This window comes from Cervus elaphus, chromosome X, assembly GCF_910594005.1.
Source record: "Cervus elaphus chromosome X, mCerEla1.1, whole genome shotgun sequence".
NCBI lineage: Eukaryota > Metazoa > Chordata > Mammalia > Artiodactyla > Cervidae > Cervus > Cervus elaphus.
Genome location: NC_057848.1, coordinates 33211468 through 33236140, shown reverse-complemented (window position 1 = coordinate 33236140; position 24673 = coordinate 33211468). Strand labels below are relative to the sequence as shown.

At 43.6% G+C, this 24673-nt stretch overlaps 1 protein-coding gene across 10 annotated transcripts in view; it reads right to left on the bottom strand.

Moving 5' to 3' along the window:
• Positions 1 to 24673, bottom strand: part of TMEM164 (transmembrane protein 164) — a 172652-nt gene that overhangs the window by 24242 nt on the left and 123737 nt on the right. For all 10 annotated transcript variants that reach the window (XM_043897755.1, XM_043897743.1, XM_043897750.1 and 7 more), the window contains one exon: positions 8236 to 8314. In XM_043897755.1, the coding sequence (XP_043753690.1) occupies positions 8236 to 8314 (79 nt within the window). The remainder of the gene's footprint in view (positions 1 to 8235; positions 8315 to 24673) is intronic.

The window sequence follows — 24673 nt, the reverse complement described above, 5'->3', positions numbered from 1 at the left end:
ATGATTTTGCAAGATATCTGAGCAGTTGAAACAAACAGGAAGTATCTGATTTATGTTAATGACAACATGCCAAGGAGTGCAAATGCAACCCAAGGACTGTGGGCTGCTGTGATTCAGAATTGAAGGAAATACTACATTTCAGTTGGAGTTAATGCAAATGAAGATGCGATTCTCCCCCCACACCCACTCCCCGTATCCAGTATCATGGACCCCATAAGTCTAGTGAACTTTGTGAAGGTTCAATCAGCTCAACATCACCCTATGAAACTCTTAGCGAGTGCTTAGTCCATGGAAAGCGCACAATAAATGTTAGCTTGTAAGATGTCTAACAGAAATATGGGCAATGTGCAGTGTGTGGATATACAGTCTTTCATTCAGTCCAGAAATATGAAGAACAAGAGAATAATTCCTGCCCTTGGTGTGACGGGCATGTAAACAGACACTTAAACCAAACCACTAACATAGCAAACGAAAATAAGGGATATTTTTTTTTTATGACCTTGGAGTAAGGAAGGGCTTTCTAGTCATGACTCAAAATTTAGAAGCCGTGAAATAATAGATACATTACACAGAAATATAAACATCATACATGGCAAAAATAAATCATGAGTAAAGCCACCCTGGTGGCTCAGATGGTAAAGAATCTGCCTGCAATGCAAGAGACCTGGGCTCAATCCCTGGGTTGGGAAGATCCCCTAGAAAAGGACATGGCAACCCACTCCAATATTCTTGTCTGGAGAATCCCCATGAACAGAGGAGCCTGGTGGGCTGCAGACCATAGGGTCACAAAGAGTCAGACATGACTGAGTGACTAATACTTTCACTTTAAAGTTATAAAACAGATGACAAAAGTGGGGGAAATATCTGCGGGTGTATTACAAAAGCTAAAGAGCTCCCAGGATTCAATTTTGTATTTAAAAAAAAATCAACAAGAGAAGAATGAGCACATGAGAGGAGCACATAATTCAAGGGCAAGGAAATCGAATGCCAATTTAAGCATGTATAAAGAGGCTCAGCCTGACTCAAAGTAAGAGAAATTCAAATTAAAAGTGAATCAATATACCATTAGTTTTACCCATCAGATGGGAAAAAAAGTGGAAAGTTTGGAAATATACTCCTTTGGTGAGGCTGTGTGGAAACAGACACTCTTCCACATTGCTAAGAAACATTTAAATTGATAGAACTTTTGGGGGTTTGGAACTATCCATCAAATTTATAAACACATATACTCTCTAATTCAGCAGTTCCACTTAGGGGGATTTATCCTTTAGATACCCTTGCATACCTGGAAAATGGTATTAGAGGTTCAAGGTCATTCGGCACAGTGTTATTTATATTAGCAAGAGGCTAGAAACAAACTAAATGTCTACCAAGAGGAGATGGAATAAATAAATTAGAGTGTTGTAGTCTTGTGTCTAAAAGCCATGCAAGTTGAGTTCAAATCCTGGGTTGGCTACTTACTATCTGAATACCAGTTTCCTCATCTGCAAAACAGAGGTAACAGTAACACCTACCTGAAGGACTGTGGTGGGGATTCAATGGGTTAATGTTACGTGAAGAGCTTGAAACAGTCTGGCGCCTGTCATGGAGGGGCTTTGGAAAGGTGGACTGAAAAGGGTCAGGTAACCTTTTATTTCTTTTATTAAAGAAAAGTTGATTTACAGTATCATACAAGTTTCAGGTGTACAATGCATGTGTGCTTAGTCATTCAGTCATGTCTGACTCTGTGATCCTGTGGACTGTAGCCCACCAAGCTCCTCTGTCCATGGGATTCTCCAAGCAAGAATACCGGAGTGGGTTGCCATATGCTCTTGTAAAAACATGCCCCTTTCCTTCAGAGTTCGAAGGTCAATTCTAACTAAACATTCATTTGTGTAATTATTCAATTTACACCTGGCTCCTCCCACAACATTATGAATTCTATGAGGGAAGGGGTGGGATGGGGCCTGATTTTCACTCATCAGGGCATCCCAATGGCCAGCATAGAGCCTGGTTAGAAAGAAGGCACATATAAATATGCTGCTATGGTTTGAATGTCTGTGCCACCGAAAATTCATGTGGTAAAATTCCAACCCCCCGTGAAGGTATTGGGGGCTGGGACCTTTGGGAGGTGCTTAGGCCATGAGGGTGGAGCCTGGGAAGTCTGAGATAAAAGTCACCAGCACGGTCACCTTCTTGTGAGGCCCCTCTTCCTGGTTCATAGCTGGCCCCTTCTTTTATAAGATACACCAAAAGGATCCCTCATCCCATCCACCACGTAAGGCCACAAAAAGAAAGGGCCAGCTGTGAACCAGGAAAAGGGACCTCACAAGAAGGTGAGCACACTGGTGACTTTATCTCAGACTTCCCAGCCTCCAGAACTGTGAGCAATAAATTTCTCTTGTTTGTAAGCTACCCAGTCAGTAGTATTTGCTTGTGGCAGTCCAAATGGATGAAGACATATGTGTTAGATGCATGGATGAAACAGATGCGGGGGTAGAGATGATTCCCAGGTTCTAGCTGGAGTGACTGAGTGGTGCCATCTGTCAAAAACCACAGGAAGAGAAGCAGGGCTGATGGGAAGATGAGTGCACGCGGGTAGGCTAAGCTGTGGTGTGCTTGACACATTCAGGAAGAGATGCTGGAGTGAACTACATGAAAAGGAATCTCCTAAGATTAAGGGCTGCCGAGGGCAACATCATGTCCATCACAGCACGGGCTGGTAGCTAAATTGTGTAAGCATGTGAGACCACAACAGGACTAGCAGAGCAAGAGGTGAGCCCAGAACAGAACTCTGGGGAAATCAACATCTCAGAGGACAGAGGAAAGAGAACTCCTGCAAGAGACTTGGGAAGGCATGAATGGTGAGATGGGGATGGAATGGGGGGTAGATACTGGAACCCCTGAGAGTAGAATATTCCAAAAGGGAATGGTCAACAACATCCAGTGTAGCAAAGAGTGCAGGCAGGATAAAGCCTGACAGACAGTCACCACATTTGGTCACATAGTTAGTTGTTGGAAATCTTTAGAAGAGCTGTTTCCATAAAGAGGTGGGCAGTGAGGTAGATGTCTGATGGCAATGTTCTGATGAATGAAAATAACTGAGAGGAGGACTCATCAGATGTAAACAAGTGTCACTCAAAGTTATGTCCTATTTATGACATGATTTCAAGTGGTAAATAGACAAATATTTCTTTAACTTAAAAGTGATTTATTTAAAGTGTATTAAAATAGGACTTTCCTGGTGGTCCAGTGGTTAAGAATCCACCTGCCAATGCAGGGGACATGGTGTCAATCCCTGGTTTGGGAAGATTCCACACACTGTGGAGCAACTAAGCCTATGTGCTGCAACTACTGAGCCTGCAATCAAGAGTCCATAGCTACAAGTACTGAAGCCTGTGCACCCTAGAGAATGTGTTCCACAACAAGAGAAGCCACCTCAACTCGAAGCCTGCATACTGCAACTAGCGAAAGCCCAGGCACAGCAAGTGAAGACTCACCACAGCCAAAAATAAATAAATAAAATTTTAAAAGGTGTATTAAAATAGATAATCAGTGTACTGAATCCAGGATTTCACAGAGTATCAAGCTTCTCTTAAAAGCAAATATATCTTAGGAAAAAAATCAATAGGTTTAATATTACATACATAATAATACAGGTGAATGCATGGACAAGGCAAAAAAATATTATGTCCTAAGAACTGAAATTTAGGAAATATTGTTTGGAATACTTTATGATGTGAGGGGAGTATAAAAGATATAGTTGTGTGGAGTTAAAGTTTTTTAGACTAGGGAAGACTTTAGTATCCTGAAAAGCCAGTAGTGAGGCACTGAAAATCCAAGCACTGATAAACAAGTGACCAATTGAGGGATAGAGGTTCCACAGGAGGTGGACGGGATGCAATGGAACGACAACAGGGTGTGACCGGCCATGGCTACGAGCAGGAGGAACACTACTCCCTCCAAGATCAGAAGGAGGAACACAAGGATGGGTGTGGGTAGAGTGGAGAGAAGTGTTTGAGGGAATTCCCGCCCGAAAATCTCTTATTTTCCCAGTCATTTGTTGCGAGAATATCTACTGAGAGTGGAAAGGACTGGAAGTTGGAATAGACTGGACAGGAAGTTTGGGGAGGGAAGCAAAGCTTTGTCACAAGATTTCTGAGGGCAGTGTGCAGAGACGTTGGTGAAAGACACAGAGTGAGTGAGTGATGGTGCTGACAGCACAATTATAATAGAGATCACGGAATTTCACTGGCCCAAATCTGAAAGCCTTGAGAAGTTTTCTCACGAGACTAACAGTAGGCACTGGGATTGGACACTAATCTGAGTACAAGGGACAAGGGAGTGAGACATGCTCGGGAACTGGTAAAGTTCCAGTAACTGGTCATGGTGGTACAAGCTGATTTGGAGAAAAGGGGAGGTTGGAAGAAGCACAGATTTGGGTCAAAGAAAAGGACATAAATGCTTATGATCTCGGAAGAGTTTTAGGGGAAAGCAAGGTCCTGAAGGGGGCGCAGAAGTCACTACAGTTAACAAGCTCACACATTGAGAAGCTGGGGGTGGGATGAGCAGTCTTCACCGGAAGGTTCTCAGGATGCTGGCTAGAGCTGTACTGAAAATAGTGAGAGAGCCATGGGCCAGAGGTACCTAGGAATGCAGGGGAACTGACCAAGAGGTTCGAATGATGGTGGTAATCAAAGAAAGAGGTAAAGAGGACGGTAAAGAAAAAAGTACCCACACATAAGGCAGAGACAAAATAATGGTCTGGAAGAGACAGTGGTGAGATGGGTGGCATATGGGGCTGGGCAGAGACAACAGCCTCAGTTAGAGGGTTTCAGGCAAGAGATGGGAGGACTTTGTGTTTTGTGAAGAGCTGAGGGTGGGGTTATAAAGCATGCAGTTCCACAGTTTCAGAGCTGACGGGAAAGAAAACAGCAACAAAGAGTGTGGCTGGAGGAAGGAGGAAGAAAAAAGCAGTGTGGACAGGGGAGGTCATGTTTACTACGAAGGTGCCAAATGGCTGTAGCAATGAGGAGAGAGAGATTCCCATTAAGCAGGACCTTGCCTTTCAGGGACACAGGGCTCCTTGGCATGGGGGGTACTGGAGAGGAGAGCTCATCTGGCCTTGGGTAAAAACTTCTGAACCAATTATTTCTAGAAAATTACAAGACTTCTATTAGGGAAGAGAAGCCCCAAACTCTCAGCTTTTTGGTTTCCAGGAAATCCTCTTCCCCCTGTTCACTCCAGTTCCACGGTCACTCTGCAAGGCCTACATCAGGCTCGGCAGAAGGTGAAACATCAAGAAATCCAGATGTTTTCCCCAAATGCTCATGATTTCCCCCAACTGAACAGCAGATGGCAGCAAAGAGCCAGAAAGGAAGCCGAGAGGGCCCAAGAACCCAGGAATGGTAAAGCAGGGAAGGTAGAAAGACTTCAGAAACCCGATACTCTCAGTTGTGTCTGTCCTCTCAGACAGGCACTCCTTGCGGAAGGACTGGGCCTGTCTGGTTCGTCTCTGATTCCCTGGCACAAATCCTCTGCACACAGTAGGTGCTGAACAAACACAGGCATACCTTGGAGTTACTGCAGGTTCGGTTCAAGACCATTGCCATAAGGCAAGGTATAAGAATTTTTTGGTTTCTCAGCACATATCAAGGTTACGTTTATACTATACTGAAGAAGAACTAAAGAGCTTCTTGTTCAAAGTGAAAGAAGAGTGAAAAAGTTGGCTTAAAACTCAACATTCAGAAAACTAAGATCATGGCATCTGGTCCCATCACTTCATGGCAAATAGATGGGGAAACAATGGAAACAGTGATAGACTTTATTTTGGGCGGCTCCAAAATCACTGCAGATGGTGACTGCAGCCATGAAATTAAAAGACACTTGCTCCTTGGAAGAAAAGCTATGACCAACCTAGACAGCATGTTAAAAAGCAGAGACATTACTTTGCCAACAAATGTCCATCTAGTCAAAGCTATGGTTTTCCCAGTAGTCATGTATGGATGTGAGAGTTGGACTATAAAGAAAGCTGAGTGCTGAAGAATTGATGCTTTTGAGCTGTGGTGTTGGAGAAGACTCTTGAGAGTCCCTTGGACTGCAAGGAGATCCAACCAGTCCATCCTAAAGGAAATCAGTCCTGAATATTCACTGGAAGGACTGATGCTGAAGCTGAAACTCCAATATTTTGGCCACCTGATGTGAAGAACTGACACACTGGAAAAGACCCTGATGCTGGGAAAGATTTTGGCGGGAGGAGAAGGGGACAACAGAGGATGAGATGGGTAGACGGCATCACCGACTCAATAGATATGAGTTTGAGTAAACTCTGGGAATTGGTGATGGCCAGGGAGGCCTGGCGTGCTGTAGTCCACGGGGTCGCAAAGAGTCAGACATGACTGAGCAACTGAACTGAACTGATACTGCAGTCTATTAAGTGTGCAATAGCATTATGGCTAAAAAAATAAACAAACTATTTTCTAACAAAGATATATACATTGCTTTTATGTTTTACACAAAACATGCCTAGCACAGCACCCTGCACACAGAAAACACTCAATGAAAAGTAGGCATTGATGGTTATACTGTGGTTGTTATTACTGTTACTATTATTACAGCCTCTTTTCAAGGCCAGGCACCAGAGGAGAAGGGAAAGACTCAGGGACAGTGTGTGTATGCACAAATTGGATCTAACAGAGTGTGTATGTATAAATTTGAATCCCTTTCTTAGCTTGGTTCCCCCAAACAGTGCAGCTATAGATTCAATAGAAGGCTGCAGTGGAGTCAGCCACTTCTAGAAAGTATAGCTTCCCAGATGGGATTTTTTGAAGAGGTGGGGAAGGTAAAGGCTGCTATCAGACCACTCTGACTCAGCCAACCAACAGACTTTTATAATGCCTCAGAATACAAATAGTTTTAACTAATATCCATGCACATTTGGTCAGAACTTGCATCCCACACCTCAGGAACCATGAGCAGTGGGGGTCTGGAGGCCTGGGACAACTTCCTGTCTGGTTCCCTTCTGAATGACTGTATCTCTGAGACTTACATATTATTAGGAAGCTCTTTCCTGAGAAATGGCATAGGTCACCTGGATATGGAAAGTCAGACTTCTCTTAAAGCTCAGTCAGGAAAAAGGGTGTGTTTAGAGCAAATTAAAAAGAAGTGCTCTTTGACAATGTGAGCCCCCATGTGGCAGCACAGGTAAAAACAGCCTCAAAGAATAGAGCCAGAAAACTCCTAATTGACAGAAAGCAGGGAGAGCAAGTTTCCATCCTCCTACATGACCCCCAGTTGATGGGTCCTTAAGGCTCCCTCGTGCTGGGAGTTCTTAAAAATTTGCTAGAATTTCTAAGTTAGAGGAAGCACAACTTCCAAACCATCTCCCAACAGGCTTTAGGGTCCATGTGGCTTCATGGAATTTTTAATGTGATAGAAATGAAACCCCTGCTGCCCTGGGTGAGGTTAGTCTCCCAGCAAAGTCCCAGGAACCAAGATAGAGAGGCTGGTGGCTCAGACTAAAAGAGGTTGACTTTCAGGCATGGGGCCTTTCGGGAAGGTCAGAACATTAAGAAGGCGGGCGGGTGTCTTACAACTAGTGTAGAATGAGTGAACTCCCCTTTCCTTTTGTCTACTACCGAACAGAAGGAGGGGGTTATTTAAGGGTCACTGTGAGGTCACAAACAGATCAGCCTCTCGACCAGGTTGGTGGTGTCTCTCTTTGATCAAATGAAGGTTTCCATGCTCTGTTTTACATGAAGGTCGCTGCTCCTTCACCAGCCTTTTCCCTTAATCCCATAATCCCAAGTTCCTGGACATCTTGCCCCTTTCAGTATCTTTTCTGGTTCAGAGAGGATAGATATAATGAGCAAAAGCACAAGGTCCCTCTACCCTCTGCTGCACACTGAGGCAGGGAGAAGGCAAGAGCAGAAGTGAGTGACAGAGTGTGGGTAAACTCTGTCCATGCAAACCCAAGGCCAGCATGGACAAACAGCCTGAGGCCTCAGCCCTGGGGCGGGCTGTCTGTGGCCCTGACTCATGCACACAAAGGATGAGAAACCACCAGGCTCTTTGCAGGCCTCATCCATGCCCATTTTCCCACTGCCTGGTGTCTGGCATGAAACATGCTGCAGAGACTCAGTCAGGGAGCACCTCAGGTTTCTGACAAGACACCCAAGAGGTTGTGACTCCCCCCGCAAACAGAAGAAGAGAAGGTAGGTGTGGAGCTGGCACAGGGATGGGGTTTGCTGGCCTTACCTCCTTTCCAAAGCAGGTAGATGGGCACCACGTAGAGCATAACATGCTGAATGTAGTAAATCTCCAATTCAAAGGGGAGCTGTAAGGACAGGAGGGAGAGGTGTTTCAGAGCAGGAAGCACTCATTCTAAGAGATTCTCGAGTTGAATGCCTGACCTCTCAAGGACCCACAGCTTAGCAACCCCACACACAACCAGTTCAACTCCCTTCACAATTAGAGAAGAAAGAATGAAATGACTATACCTATGACCTAGGCCGGTCTTCCAAAGTGCATTTTGTAGAGATAGTACTTGAAAAATGCTCCACTCAGACAGTGTGGTTAAAAATTTAAGAAAGGTTAAATACAATCTATCTCCTCCTCCCTTGGAAATTCACCATGTAGGTTAGTGGTAGATTAAGGACCTACAAGTAAGAAGATTGCTTAACATTGTTTATTTGGCATATCCTAAACTTGTTTAGCCAGTACATTTGTTAAAAAAAAAAAAAAAAAAAGCACTTAGTGTTCTGCAGAATATACTTGAAGAAACACAGCCTTACATCACTTCCTGCTCCTACTGAGTAGCTGGTGGACTACTTAAAAGTTTATGTCTCATTGAACACGAAGAACATACAGGGTAGGATTTATTATTCCCAGTTTCCAGATTTAAAGGTACTGATTGCCAAGTCTGGTTAAGTCTCGATCCAAGAATAAAGAGTTTCTCCACTGGATACTTGGGGTCAGTCCAGGGTTAGCCCTAATTTTGGGCAAAGACTAAGCAGCTGGGCCAATTCTGGCATGGCTTGCCAAAAAAGAGTATCCCCACCCTCCTTCCAACCAACAGGCTCATTCATTCACTCCTGCTTCCCATTTCACTCAAAATGGAAGCTCTAAATTACCAAAGTGGAGTGTGCTTTCAACCTGGCACGGGCACCGTGCTTCAGCGCTTGGCAGCGGGCAGAGAGGGGAAACAACTGGGCAGCTAACTCAATTCCGGGAAAAGAACTGCAGCCGCTGGCGAGAGGCATGGCCTCCAGGGCTTACACAGCCCCACACACAGACACACACAGATACACACACCCCCCACCAAGGGGAAGCCCAAGGAAATAATGATACCCAGTGCAATGATCAGCTGCCTCCCTACAAGCGAGCACAGAACCAAGCCTGTGAGCTCATGAGAGGACCCAGTTCTGGGCTCCCCACGCCCAGGAACCCAAGGCCTTGTGCCAAGGAGTGAAACCAAAAGATGGCAGAGCTCCCAGAATGGGAGCTGGGAGTACTGTGGACCCTGGCTCTGGCTACTGAAAATAAAACCCACGCAGAAGGAAAATTTCCCACGGACCCAGATGATTACTCACAGAAGGAAATGTAAAATCCCAAGAAAAGAAACAAGGTTCCCAGTGGGTCTGCAGAATGGGGTCGTGGGGTTTCACAGTGAGTGAGCACCACCAGCAGGAGCTAACTTTGGAGGCCTGAGAGGTCCACGGGGGACCCTCAGAGCAATGTGGTCTGGGATCACCCTACTATGAATAAATTAACTGACTTGACTGTGGTCCCACAGAAAGCAGGCAAAAGTTTCAGGAAGGCTCGACTCTCTGGCTGCTAAGCCAAATCTTTAGGTATCTAAGGGGCTAGAGGTCTTCCTGAAATGGGGTCTGGGACCACAGGCTGCTCGCCCACCGCAGGGAGCAGAAAACCGGGCAGAGGGCCGGCAGCTCCTGGTCCCAGCCAGGTCTCCAGGCAGTACCCCTGCTTAACTCCCAGACTCAAGCATTATTTACCCACCTGGACTCACGGGGCCCTCTGACTTCCCCTCCCTCACACTCCTTCTGGAAAGCAGACTCCCCACCTGTACGTCCAGGGAGGCAGGTCAGCGCTGCGGCCCTAAGCACAGACTCTGGAGTCCGTCAAAGCCCTGTTCTCGATTTGATTCTGCTGCTTAATAGCTCCATGGCCTTGGGCAAGTCACTTAACCTCTCTACCCCACTTCTGGCACTGGTAAAACTGAAATGAGAGTGTTGTGAAAATAAATTTTCAAAAGATTTTACTAGAACAAACATTTGTAGAGTCCCTATTGTGTGCCAGGAACCATTAAGCAATTTGTTCACTATCAGTTCACCTATTAATTCACCTGCTGCTCCCATTAACTCCATTTTAGAGATGAGAAACTGAGGCACAGAGAAGTTAAGAGAACTTACTCAAGGGCACAAGACTATTTGGTGACGCAGCCCAGATTCAAACCCAGGTGGGCCGGCTCTAAGTCTCCAGTCTTAGCTTGTAGACTCTGCTACCCCATGCCCTGCTCCTTCCCTCCCACAAAAATGCTAACACCTGGGACATGTGCAGTGCAAGGGAGATGTGCAGGGACAAGGGGGGTGCGCAGTGGAAAGGAGACCCTGGTAACAAGTGGAGAGGTAACAGAAGCACATTAGGAACAGCAGGATCAGCAATTGTCCTTCACCTGGGGACTAGGCCCAGTCCCTCCCTGTTCACAGGATCCCCACCCTCATGGCCTGCTCTGCCCCATGTGGCAACAGGCCCCACATCACACAGTGGCCAAGCTTGGCCTCCAAAACAGACCTCCCAGCTCCCACTGGAGCTCTGGAGACATGTCAGTCACAGATCTCAGCTGGGCTGGCCAGGAGACTGCCCCCATCAATAGTGTCTTTCCTGCCTGCTTCTCCTCCTATTCCAAGAGTTCTCTACCTCAGAAGGCCACAGAGAGTGTTCAACTAGGTGTGGGCACCACTGACAGCCAAGGCCAGGGAGAGGAACAGAAGGGGATGAAAGAGAAGGAGAGCAACACAAGAAAACCATAAAGTGGCAGGAAGAAGAGAGCTGAAGACAAGCAGGAAGCTAGCTACTAGTGGTCCTTTAATAACAGAGAATATTTAGAAAGTACTTGTGTGCCATGCCCTGTGTTAAATGCTTAACGTGTGTTATCTCACTTAATTATTGTAAGGTTCCTGTGAAGCAGGGACTATGGTCATCCCCATTAGACAGATATGGAAATTAAGGCACAGAGAAGTTAAATAACATCCAAAGAAGAAGAGGCAGGGCAGTGATGGGGATAAAGGACATACAGCAATGGAGCAGAAAAAAGGCAGCTTGCTTTACAGAGCACTGAACCTGAGCCCCGGAACTCTGTCATGGAGTCTCCCCTTTCTGTTTTCCCCATTTGATAAACACTGTCTCTAAAACGTCATACTTCCCCCAGAAGTTCTACTTGGCTAATTCATCTCTGCCCTCCAGAATGGACATCTGGAGCTCCACTCTAATGTACGTATCTGGGCTCCTTTTCAGCTGGGGGATTCCCAGGGCTTTAAACAAAATGTCCTACATCATTGCAGTTGAAAGCCAAAGGCAATAAAAACGTTTTCAGCTACATAGGTTATAACGTCCTTCTCATGTCCAAGTCAACGCTTTTTTCCCCCCTTTTTTTTTTAAGAATTTAAAGAGCAGACAGGTAAAGTTCTCCAGGCTTCTGGAGTCAAATTGCCTGAAACATGAAGTGTGTGGGCTCCATACATGGAGAGATCTGGGGCCTCCTTCCTCCCAACCTGCTACCCTGACAGCCACATACCCACACTCTGCTGTGGAGACGACCTGCCCCCGTGTGCCCTACAGCCTGTCCCACTGTGCCCTATGTCCCTGGTTATTTTTGCCACCATAAGAAGCCCAGCACTCCCAGGTCACCAGCCAATGCATGAACTCTAATCCCCACATGGCTTTCTACAAATTCTCAAATCCAAGACCACCTTCCACCATTCCCCAGTGCTTGAAATCCCTCCCCTCTATCCTCTGGAACCCACTAACTATCATTTGCAAAGCCCCTCTATCTTCAAACTCTTCTCTGAGCAGTGAGTTCCTTCACCTTCTTACTTTGATGAAAACCTGGCCCCCTCTCTGAGAACATGGCTATCTCTACAGCCCCCTCAAGTGGTGGGTGCTTTCCCTCCCATGTCGCCTTGTAACCCTGAGCCAAGAGGACTCCTGTCTGCTCCCAGAACATTCTCTCTACCTTCTTCCTAACCCACTCCCTGGATATGAACCTCATGTCATCAGACTCTCCCACCCTCTACTGTTCTTGTTGTACTCATCCTACGGACCCTTCTTCTTACTGCTTTCCAACCTGCCTTTGTCAAAATTTCTGTGTTTTCAATATTTAGCAAACACCAGTCTCTAATGCTTTGACCTCCATTCCCCTCGAGTTTTCACCTCAGCCGTTTATTCCCATGGTCACACCCACCACTACCAACACCTGCAGCCCTTCTGTAAACTCCGTCATGCACTCCACTCTCCAACCAACACCACCAGTGTACCCAACTCACTCCACGCCCCTTCACATCCTCCAGCCTCACTGGGACCTACCTCTACTGACCCTACCGCTGTTTTATTGGCCCTCACAAGCTTATGTCCTCACCTCTTTACTTGCCCATCACTCCCTTCCATATGTTCTAAACCCTTTTCCCTACTTGCCTTGAAAAAAACATATTCCTGGTTAAACTGAACTCTCTGCCTTCACGTTCCTCTGCTACGCAAGCAAGCATGGCTGGAAAAAAATGTAAAGCTATGCTGTTAACTCTTACAATTCATAACTGCAAATTTTAAGTGGGCCCTTAATGCAACCTTGTAATCCAACTACATTCCCAAGTCCATGCACTCTCATCTCTCCTGGATGATTCCTACCCTTATTTTCACAACTTCTGCATTCCTCAAACCTTTCCCCATCCTCCCTCTCAGCTAGCAGCACGGCTCTCTATTTCACTGGGGAAAAGGGAGCAGCTGGAAGAGAACATCAACAAGCTCCCAGCTTCACATCACCCTCCTCCCTATACCATCCCATCACCACCTCCTCTGCCGCTGCCTTGCAGGAACCAGCCATGCTACCGGCTAAGGCTAGTCCCAGGTTCCCACACTAGATCCTTTCCCCTCTCACCTACTCAAGGACACACCAGCAATTGTCCCCGTTTTCACTCGATCATTCCCATCAGAAAACAAACAAGCTATAAAATCTTCCAACTAAAGACAAAAACTTGATCCCATTGCCTCCTCCAGCTGTCACCCCCATATCTCTGCTTCCCTCGATAGCAAAACTCCTCAAATGGCTTGTGTCTCCTCACTGCCATCATTTCCCCTCCTCTGAATTATCCTTCCATCTCCAATCACAGTTTCACACCCACCACTCCCCTGAAATTGCTTTGATTGAGGTTACCAATGACCTCTATGTTCCTAATTCCTCTACATATTGAAGGCGCCCAGAACCACATCCTTGGCTCCTTTTTCCTCCCTACTCTCACTCACTGGATAACATTATCCAGGCTCCTGGCTCTAAACACTTATCTATTTACTGATGACTCCCAAATGAGTATTTCCAGCCTAGAGTCAGGCTATTAAGACTGAAATTCTAGGACTTCCCTGGTGGCCGGAGGCTGACTCCATGTTCCCAATGCAGGGGGCCTGGGTTCAGTCCCTGCTCAGGGAACTAGATCCCACATGCCACAATGAAAGATCCTACATGCCACAACTAAGATCTGACAGAGCCAAAATAAAAATATGTTTTTAAAAAAGACTGAAATTCTAGCTCCATCACTTAGTTGCTATGCACCTTTGGGCCAATCACAATCTTGGAAAGCAGGAATGACAATAGTACCTACCTCATCAAGTTGTGATAAAATTTGGTGAAATAACGCATGGAGAGCTCCTGGTCCAGTGCTAGAATATGATATATATAGACTCAATAAATGCTAGCTGTTGTTACCATCCTCCTCTTCAACATCAATGCAGCCAGTGAGTGGTGAAGCCAGGATCTCAACTCCGGCTCACAAGACTAATGCCAGGTCTCTCTGGGTCAAAAGTTGGAGCTCATTTCATCCCATTATTCCACCCTGGCAAGAGCCTCCAGCAAGAGATGGTGACCAACCTGGGCACAAATCACTATTTCATCAGATGACTGCTAGGATAACTTTAGCTTGCCAGCTCAATCCATTTTTTGGCCCATCTTTAAGAGACTTTCTCCTGGAGATGTCTTGATTTCTCAAAGAAATTTCAACACTGCTCTCCTCACCCATGACAGTCCCATTCTTAACACTCAGCCAACCAATTGAAAAAAAAGCCAACCATTTACTGAGACACTCCAAGGTGGCAGGTAATGTGCCCAGTTCTGGGTATGCAGCCATGATGAAGACACAGTCCCTGTCCTACAAGAGCTCACAGTGTAGTTGAGAAAGCTCACAGACAAACGGATAAGGTCAGCACAGCAGAAGAGCATGGAGGGAACTGTAGATTAAGCATTGGATTTGGTCTGATTTTTTTCTTGAAAAGTAAGGGACGGTCCTGTACAATGTGCAAGGGATACTGGTAGAGGCAGGGAGACCAGTCAGCAGCTGGCGATAGCAATGTTGAAATGAAGTTTGAGGGACTTGCCTGGTGGTCCAGTGGTTAAGAATCTGCTGTGCAATGCAGGGGACATGGGTTCTATCCGTGATGGGGGAACTAAGATCCCACCTACCTCGGAGCGACTAAGCCCATGCGCCACAACTGCTGAAGCCCACATGCCACAATTAGAGAGTTTGGGTGCTGCAGTGAAGATCGCACATGGCGTAAATAGGACCCAATGCAGACAACTAAATAAATATTAAAAAAAAAAATCAAACTTGGAGGCAGAGACAGCAAGAGAACATTGGATGGGAAGGTTTGAGAGAAGGTAAGGAAGTTGAATCACCAGAACTAAGTAACTGATATGGATGCGGGTACACCAGAGTAAGAGGAGAGGTGAAAGAGAACTCCCAGGCTGATGGCCTAGGTGGCTGGTGGGATGTCGGGGCTTCTCTCTAAGTTGGGGACTACAATCAAGGAAGCAGGTTGGAGGAGGAGAGGCAGAAGAAAACAAAGTGAGACCAGGCTGAATTTGTGAACCCAGTAGGAAAACCTGGCGGAAATGCTCATTAATCAGTGCGAATGTGGGGTCTGGATCTCATGGAGGCTGGAGAAGATGAGGAGAATTGAAAGGCAAATGATATACACGTATATAAAATGCAAACACAAAAAAGGATGAAATTCTAAAAGGCAATAGAAATGCTGATATTCTCTTTACACACCCCAATACAATACCTTATGCAGCCCACTCTATAGACCCCTGGTCCATGGTATTCTTTCAAGAGTGAATGGGTGGCAAGAAATGGAAGTCGTAACTCCAGGGGAGTATCAATAGAATTGGGAGAGACCTGAACATAGTTACAGATGAAGGGAAGGAGCCAGTGGGGAGATGGAAGATGAGGAAGCAAGAAGGGCAGGAAGCACTGGATGGGTGACAGGTACTGGAAGTGGGCAGGAGGGCTGGGACCCAGAACACATGGAGACGAGGAGGGAAGGACAAGTTAAAGCGAGAACAGCTGTAAGAGGGAAGGACATGCTGGGAGTGGAGGCGGCTCATGACCAAGGGGGTCCCATTACCCGGCTGGGGACTTGTGTTACCAAAGGATCCATGGCTGCGGATAAAGTGCAGACTGAGGATGGGTGATTACAAAGAGAGGACCCTGCTCTCAACTCAGCCCCAGACTGCAGCCTCGCCAAAGAAATCAGGGGATCAAATCGGATCACTGTATGGTCTGAGTGCCTGTGTCTCCCTCAAATTCATGTCCGATGGGATGGTATGAGGAGGTGGAGCCTTTAGGAGGAGATTACGTCATGATGAAATCAGAGGCCGAGAGCTCCCGTACCCCTTCCACCCTGTGACCCAGAAGGGGGTCCCCACTTGACCCTGCTGGTACCTGGATCTCAGATTTCCAGCCTCCAGAACTGTGAGAAATTTCTGAGGTTTAGAAGCCACACAGTTCATGGCATTTTCTTACAGGAGCCTGAACAGACTAAAACAATAGTCTCCCTTCAAGGGAAAAGGCTGCAGCCTTTGGCAATGTTCCAGCCAACCGAGCTGGGCTTTGGAACACTTTATCTTCATTAACTGACCACAGACTTCGACTGTGGCTCCTGGTGTTGCAAATTCCTTGGGACTATATACCATTTGTTAGAGGAGCCACAAAAGGAATGCCCACAACCTAAAATCAACTACAATGCATTCACAGAACAGAATACCATGCTGCCATGAAAAACAACAAGGTGCCCTGACAAACACTCAGACAAATCCAAATCTGGGACATTCTGCAAAATGACTGGCCCAGACTCATCAAAATGTCAATGTTATGAAGGAGAGGGTGGTGGTGGGGGGACTGTCCCTAGATTTTCAAAAAGTAAAATTAACAAAACCTGATAAGATATACAATCAAAACCAAACATGAAAGTCGACTTGATCCTGATTTTAAAAAGAAAAGTAAAAAAAGACATCCTTGGAATGAGTTGGGGAAATTTCAATATAAACAAGATTATTAGATAAAGCAGTATTACAGATCTGCTGATAATTTTGTTGAGTGTGATTATGGTATTGTGGATATACAAGAGAATGTCTTTTTCCTCGAGAGCTGCAGGTTGAAGAATTTAGAACTGAAGTGTCAAAATGTCCACAATCTGGGGGGAAATGATTCAGCAAACATAAACAGAAAAACAGAGGCAGTGAATAAGGAAAACTGGCAACTGTCGAATCTAGCTTGAGGGTATATAGTTGTTCATTATACTTTTCTGTTTCAACTCCTCAGGATGTGTTTAAATTTTTATAATAAAAAGTTGGTAAAATTTTTAAAAGTAAGTAAATTTAAAGAAGGTAAATCTATATGAACTCATATGGCAAAGTAACAAATACTTGCATATATGAACAAAGCTGTATACATAAAGATGTTCACTGCAACATTACTTGTAATAACAAGAAGTATCTAATAACAGAAAAGCTAACTGAATGTCCACTGGTAGAAGAGTCATCAAAAAAAGAAATACTCTGGAAGACTAACTCTGCAACCACTTACAAAAAAAGGAGGTACAACCATTTACAGGCAAAACTGAGCAAATGTATTGAACAAAGCACAATCCTTTTTGTAGAAGAAAAGGGGCTGATTAGTTTTTGTACTTTTATGATTTTTTTTTGACATGGACCATTTTAATTAAATCTGTTACAATACTGTCTCTGTTTTTTATGTTTTGGTTTTTTTGGCTGTGAGGCAAGTGGGATCTTGGCTTCCTGACTAGGGATCAAATCTGAGCCCTGTGCATTGGATAGGCGAAGTCTTAATCCCTGCACTGACCGCCAGTAAAGTTCCAGTCTTCATACTTTCAGATGTCTGTCAATGAATACAAAAAGGACTGGGATGATATTTACCAAACTGAGCAGGGGAACAGGACTGGGGAGGACAGGTTGGCATGGGGAAGGGGAGACTTAGACTTGGATTCTAGATATTTGTATATCTAGATTTTTATGTATTCATTTTGGATTTTTATGTATTCATTTATTAATCATGTAGCTAAAAGTTTAAAAGTCAAAAAAAAAAAAAAAAAGGAAAAGTCAAAAGAGTAATGTACCTCTTAGCAGCAATTACCTCAGGGGAGTAGGCGGGGAGAACTTCTGTGTTATAGTCTTATCTTTCTATTGCAGGTTGCATTAAGCTATTATGGATGATTAGTGTTTAAGAACCCGCTCCATTAGAGTATCTGAATATGTTGTAGACCCCCTCACAAGTTCCTTGTTCTCACTTTATCTTCCCTTGTAATCCAATTCCCACCCCCAGTACAGACAAGCTACCCATGGCCCTACCAGGCACGTGGAATTCCATCTTACACTCAAGGTCTGATGTGGACCATAAAAAAGGCTAAGCATTGAAGAATTGACACTTTTGAACTGTCATGCTGGAAAAGACTCTTGAAAGTCCCTTGGACTGCAAGGAGATCAAACCAATCAATCCTAAAGGAAATCAGCCCTGAATATTCATTGGAAGGACTGATGCTGAAGCTGAAGTTCCCGGTCACCTGATGCAAAGAGCCAACTCATTAGAAAAGACCCTGATGCTGGGAAAGATTGAAGGCAGGAGGAGAAGGGGACAACAGAGGATGAGATGGTTGGATGGCATCACCAACTCAATGGACATGAGTTTGAGAAAATGCTGGAAGATGGTGACGGACAGGGAAGCGTGGCATACTGCAGTCCATGGGGTTGCAAAGAGCTGGACATGACTGAGTGATCGAACAACAACAACAAAGTTCTTGGGTTGGTTTCACAGTTGTTTATAAAATTACCCATGAATAAATAAACGTACTTATGAATAAAATTAAAGCATGTCATGTATAGAACAATGTTGAAATTTGTTATGACTCGAGAATTATAAATATGATTTATTTACAAAGCTCTGTCTAAAAAGAAAAAGGATAGGGGTTTCATTAAATGACTTGTCCAAGGTCTCAAGGCTGAACCAGAATGTGAACCCAGGCAACTTGGCTCCAGAATGCATGATCTTAACCACTGTTGTCTGTTGTCTATACTAGGCTGTTCCCCTGATAGAAAAAAAAAAAAAATAGGGTCTACTATGAAGCCAGAAGACCTGACCCAACACCTAGCTACCATGATACAGGCACTAGCCATCCAAGACCCCAGAGGGCTCCGAAGTCCCCAAATCCATATTTACTACTTCTTTAGACTGAGCCAGAGCTCGCATTTCATGTGGAAGAAGGAGTGTAGCACTGAGTACACAAGAAGGTACTTCAGGACTTAGAAGTCTAGCCCTGAATGTGTCATTTGACCTTCTACTCAAGGATGGAAAGTAAATATTTGCACAGCTCTCTCCAAAGAACTCTGCAGAAAGGCTAATGACAGAGATTGTTCAAAAGGTCTACAAAGGAACCAGGGCAGCTGCAAGTCAAAAGACAGTCAGCTTGTATACAGAGGCCAAGCCACAACTGCAGAATGAATGTGCCAGGGCTGGCCTTCCTGCTCAGGGTATGTGACAAGGGGTCCCAAGAGGGCCTTTAGCACCACTGACAGGAACAAGGCCTCATTCTCCTCCACCTTGGGTTACAGATTCCATACAGAAAATGTAAGCCATGTAGAGTGGGAGGGCCGAGAGTAAAGGTACTAAACTTCCAGTCCCTCATCAGCCCCAGCACTCTGTGATGCCATCCGGCTCAATTTAGTGCCTTCGAAGGACTCAAACATCAGAAGGCTTGAAATAAGGTCAACCCCAGACTAGCACTAGAGCAAAGGAAGGGACAAACACATCTGAGATTTGGCTCTTAGCCCATTTGGCTCTTAGCCCAGTAAAACAGCTGGACACTTGGTACCCAGTACTCACTGCCCTCAACCAAACAACCATAGTGTCTGGTTAACCTTCTACTCCTTGGGGGCCCTTGCTTGAAGGCAACCAGTGGGCCAGGCAGCCATTTGTAAGGCAGGCTTCCTGACCTTGTTGCTTCCAACATGTTCCCCTGACAAGGCCCATCACCTCTGCTACAAGCTGGAGTCAGGGCCAGGAATCTCTAAAGCAAGGGAAGGCAAATGTCACATGTCCCCTTGAGGCATGGCCCTTGAGAAGAGGCCAAGAGATGGCACTAGACCACCTCCTGACATGAGTAGACTCTGCTCACTTCTCTTTCTACTTGTCTCCTGTTTAATTCTCCCGTTCTCAATCTCTTCCCAGGCTCTGAGACTGCTTCCAGGTTTTCTACGAGCACTGGAGAGTAATAAACTAGTAGCTCCTGGCTAATCTGACACACAAAGGATGTGCAGAATATTTATTTTCATCACACATTTTTAGAGAAAGAATCTTTTTGACCCACTGGGATGGAGCCCAACATTTCACATTTCAGTGAGGATCTCGAAGGTAATCTGGATACAGGTGCTTAACTTACTCTTAAAAGAAATACTACAGTAGGTTATCCTCCAAAAGTCTAAATGACAGGTGTGAATTTACAATATTTTCTCCCAGAAATGACAGGCAGTTCCCAGGAAAATGTACTGATAAGGATAATGATGTGACTAGTGTTCAAAACAACAATAAAGATAACAGTAATCATCATTAATAATGGCGGGTACACAGGACTTCTCTGCTAGACATTGTCCTAAGTACTTGTATTAACTAACACAACAACTCTATAAGATAAGAGCTATAATCCCCCTTTTTTGCATGAAGGAATTAAGATACAGAGAGATTAAGTAATTGGCCCAAGGTTACTTAAAAGAGCCTAGATTTAAGCCAGACAATCTGACTCCAGAGTCCATGTTCTTACCTACTGACCTACATTACTCTGATGTGTGCTGAGGCCCTTTACAGTACAGAGGAAGTCCTTCATTTACAAATGACTCAAATCCATGCTGGTTTGATCACTCGCTACTGAAACAGTATCCTTTCTCTTCCAACCCCACCATCTGAGCCCAGACCTGGAATGTTCTAATTACATTGCCATGGGAACTAATCAACACTGGAATCTATCTCCATGATCCCCTAGACATGAATGAATTCATTCATTCAGTCAATCAACAAATACATATTAAGTATCTACTGTGTATCAACTCTTATATCAGGACACAAATGGTTCCTGCCTTCATGCACTTATGCCTTCCTCATTCCAAATGCTGATTTCTAGGGTTTAGAGAGGCTCAAAAGATGGTTTAAATCAGTGCCCCAAGGCCTCATGGCCACTGATATTAATATTTTGTTAGCAACATGATGGGTTAAATAGCTATCAGATACCTCATACAACTCAGGACAATAGTAAACAGACATATAGTAGGTATATATCAACTTACATAGAGATATTTCAGGGGAATACTGAAAACAGAAAGATGGCCAAATCAATGAATAGAATGAGAGCATTCTCCTGACTGTCCCAACAGGAAGGACACAGACATAAGAGAGTCGGAAAACAAGACCCAAACTTTCACTTCTGGTAATAACAAATGCTAGTTAGTACTTAAAAGGATCCCAAAACGCCACACTTCAGTGCAAAAGTATACTGGAAATACAAATCACTCCACCCTTAATGGTAAGGAAAATTCAGTCTCAAATCTTAATGATGAGCTGGAGTAATAGGGGAAGAAACTAGTTAGTTCCACTAAAATCTTGGAACCACAAGGCAGCCTTCACATGGGTTTACAACCTAAATTTATACAACTTGGGTAATCTAAAACTGCTAGGTTGAGAGTTTTATTTAGCATGATTCCAGACTGGTAGCCCTCAAGCACCTGATAAGAACAAAGACAAATCTTCTCTAGAGAAATCCAGGACTCAAAAAAAAAGAATAAACCCCAAAACAAAAATTTTGAAAAAAAAATAAGTAACGTACAATAAAGAACAATAATAAACAACAGTAATATTTAAAACAAAACCTAAAGAAGTCAAGAACCAGTAAAAACAGAGCTTTAAAGACCTCAGAATAGTTACAGACTATGTTTAGTATATTTGGAAGAAGGAAAATTAATTGAAATTAAAAACTCTTGATAGTTTTAATTTATATGTTTAGTTGCTGATTAGACAGCTAAAGAGATAAGTGAAATACAAAGCTGAAGAAGTTGTCCAAAATGCAACTAAGACAAAGAAGTAGAAAATAGGAACAAATGTTCATCGCAGCACTGTTTATAATAGCCAGGACATGGAAGCAACCTAGATGCCCATCAGCAGATGAATGGATAAGGAAGCTGTGGTACATATACACCATGGAATATTACTCAGCCGTTAAAAAGAATTCATTTGAATCAGTCCTAATGAGATGGATGAAACTGGAGCCCCTTATACAGAGTGAAGTAAGCCAGAAAGATAAAGAACATTACAGCATACTAACACTTATATATGGAATTTAGAAAGATGGTAACGATAACCCTATATGCAAAACAGAAAAAGAGACACAGAAATACAGAACAGACTTTTGAACTCTGTGGGAGAATGTGAGGGTGGGATATTTCAAAAGAACAGCATGTATACTATCTATGGTGAAACAGATCACCAGCCCAGGTGGGATGCATGAGACAAGTGCTCGGGCCTGGTGCACTGGGAAGACCCAGAGGAATCGGGTGGAGAGGGAGGTGGGAGGGGGGATCGGGATGGGGAATACGTGTAAATCTATGGCTGACTCATATCAATGTATGACAAAACCCACTGAAATGTTGTGAAGTAATTAGCCTCCAACTAATAAAAAAAATATATAAAAAATAAAAAAATTTAAAAAAAAGAAAATAGGAACAAAAAAGATTAAGAGATGTGGAGGACAGAGTAAGAGGAGCTAACATAATTCTATATGTAGTCCTAGAAGAAGAAAAGAGGAGATAGATGCAATAGTTGAAGGCAAAATAACTAACGATGTTCAGAAACCTGATGAACATGTATTCACAGATTCAAAAAGTTCAAAGACCCTCAAACAGAATAAGCCAAAAAAAATCAACATTGAAACAAATCCTACTAAAACTGCAGAACACCAAAGACTGAAAATCTTAAAACCAATCAGAAAGAAGAGATTTACTTTCCAAGAAGTGAAAGTTAGGACTGACCAATAACTTTTCAAGGCAATGCTGGAAGACAGAATATAGTAAAATTACATCTTCATTATGCTGGGAGAAATATAATTATGAACCAAGATTTTTATAGCCCGTGTTTCAAGAATGAACAAGGAAAACAAACATTTTTTAGCAAAAAAAAACCCCAAAAACCCGAAGAGTTTGTCTTTGATAGATCATCTCTAAAGATAATTCTTAAAGATAAAATTCCAGCAAAGGCAAAGCAGTGTCAAATGGAAGGCCTGAGATGCAATAAAAAATAGCAAGTAAACAAAGTGGTAATTATGTAGGTAAATCTGAATGAACTTTTTTACATTACATAATGTCTTATTTTAAAAGAAAAGTTAAAATAATACAGAATTAAAATACATGACAATATAAGCACATAAGTTGAGGGTAATGAATAGAGCTTAAATATTAAAAGGTCCACAGGCAAAGAATAAAGTAGTAACCCTATTTCATAGCATACATACTCCAAAGGATATACTCAAGAGTAAAAAAACAACAAAAAAAAACCTATCAAAAAAATGTCTACACAAAGTTATATATGAATTTTCATAGCAGCATTATTCAAAGCAGCTATAAAGTGGAAACAATCCAAATGTCTATCAACAGGTAAATGGATTTTAAAAAGTACTGTATATCATACAATTGAATTTTATTAGCCAATATAAAGAAATGGCATATTAATAGATGCTACAACATGGATGAATCTCAAAACATTATGCTAAGTGAAAGAAGTCAGAAACAGAAGGACAAATAAATATTTTCTGATTCCATTAATGTGAAATGTCCAGAACAGACCAATCTATAGAGATAGATATTAGATCAGCTTAGGATTGGGGGTGGAAGGAGCGGTGGATGTAAGCAGACAGAAAGATGATAGCTAAATAGTATAGTTTCCTTTAGGGGTTGATAAAAATGTACTAAAAGTTAATTGTGATGGCTGCACAATTCTGTGAATATATTTAAAAAACTTTAAATTCCACACTTTAAATGAGTGAATAAACTCAATAAAACTAGGACCAAAAAAATGTTATAAGATCCTTGTATTGTTTGAGAGAAAAGGTCTGACTGATTCTAGCTCTGGATATTTTTGTTAACATTGGTAGGATAAACATTAAAAAGAAAAACCCAATAACTGAAATAGTGTATGCAACTTCTAAATCAGTAAAGGGAAAAAGAGAATAAGAAAATATCCAATAAATGCCCTTAAAAGGTTAGACTAAAGGGGAAAAAAAAAAAGACAAAATGCCCCAACCTAGATTAATAAGCTGTATCAAATGGTGGCAGACCAAGTGACATCCAGTAGTTTATTTTGGGGTTTGGGATAAGTGGGGGCTCACATTCTACCCAACCTCCTTCATGAAAAGGGTCTCTGGAGAAACACACTCCTTACTGAAGACTTGGACCCGCCAAATAAATACCACCTTGGGATAAGACATCTCCTTTTGGTCACCAGGGATCAAAGGTATTCCTCCAATTAGTTAAGGCCTAGAGGTCCTGGGTTTTAAAGGCAAAAAAGTAATTCTGTGCTGAGAGGTCATCTGAGTTTTGGCACACAAGCTAGTCTGAATTACTAAGAGTGCAACGGGTGGATAACTTGTACATATAGGGCTCAGTGTAAGAATGCCTGGCTGCTTCAATGAGAACCATGAGTGCACTTTGCATTTGCTGTCATAGACAGGGCTCCTGCATCTCTCTCTAGGGCAGCTTCGTGTCACAGGATATGTATTTGTGCTGTGGTATCCCATGTATTGGAGCTGATCGATGGGAATGCTGTCCAGTCCCTGACTAGAGGAGGTGGGTTGGGAGGGGGGCACTCCCCCAATTCTGGCTGCTGCACTGGCACAGCAGGGCAGGGAAAATAAAACTGAAATACATCTGGAATGACTCTTCTTGCTTCAGAGCTTACTCAGTTAAAGAAAAAGAATTTTTTCTGGTCCCACCTTTGGAACTAACAGTTTAGTCTTTGGCCACATGATAACACCCTGCCAGAAGAAAGTTCCAGATGATATTTTCTCATGGACAGCTCTAGCCCTG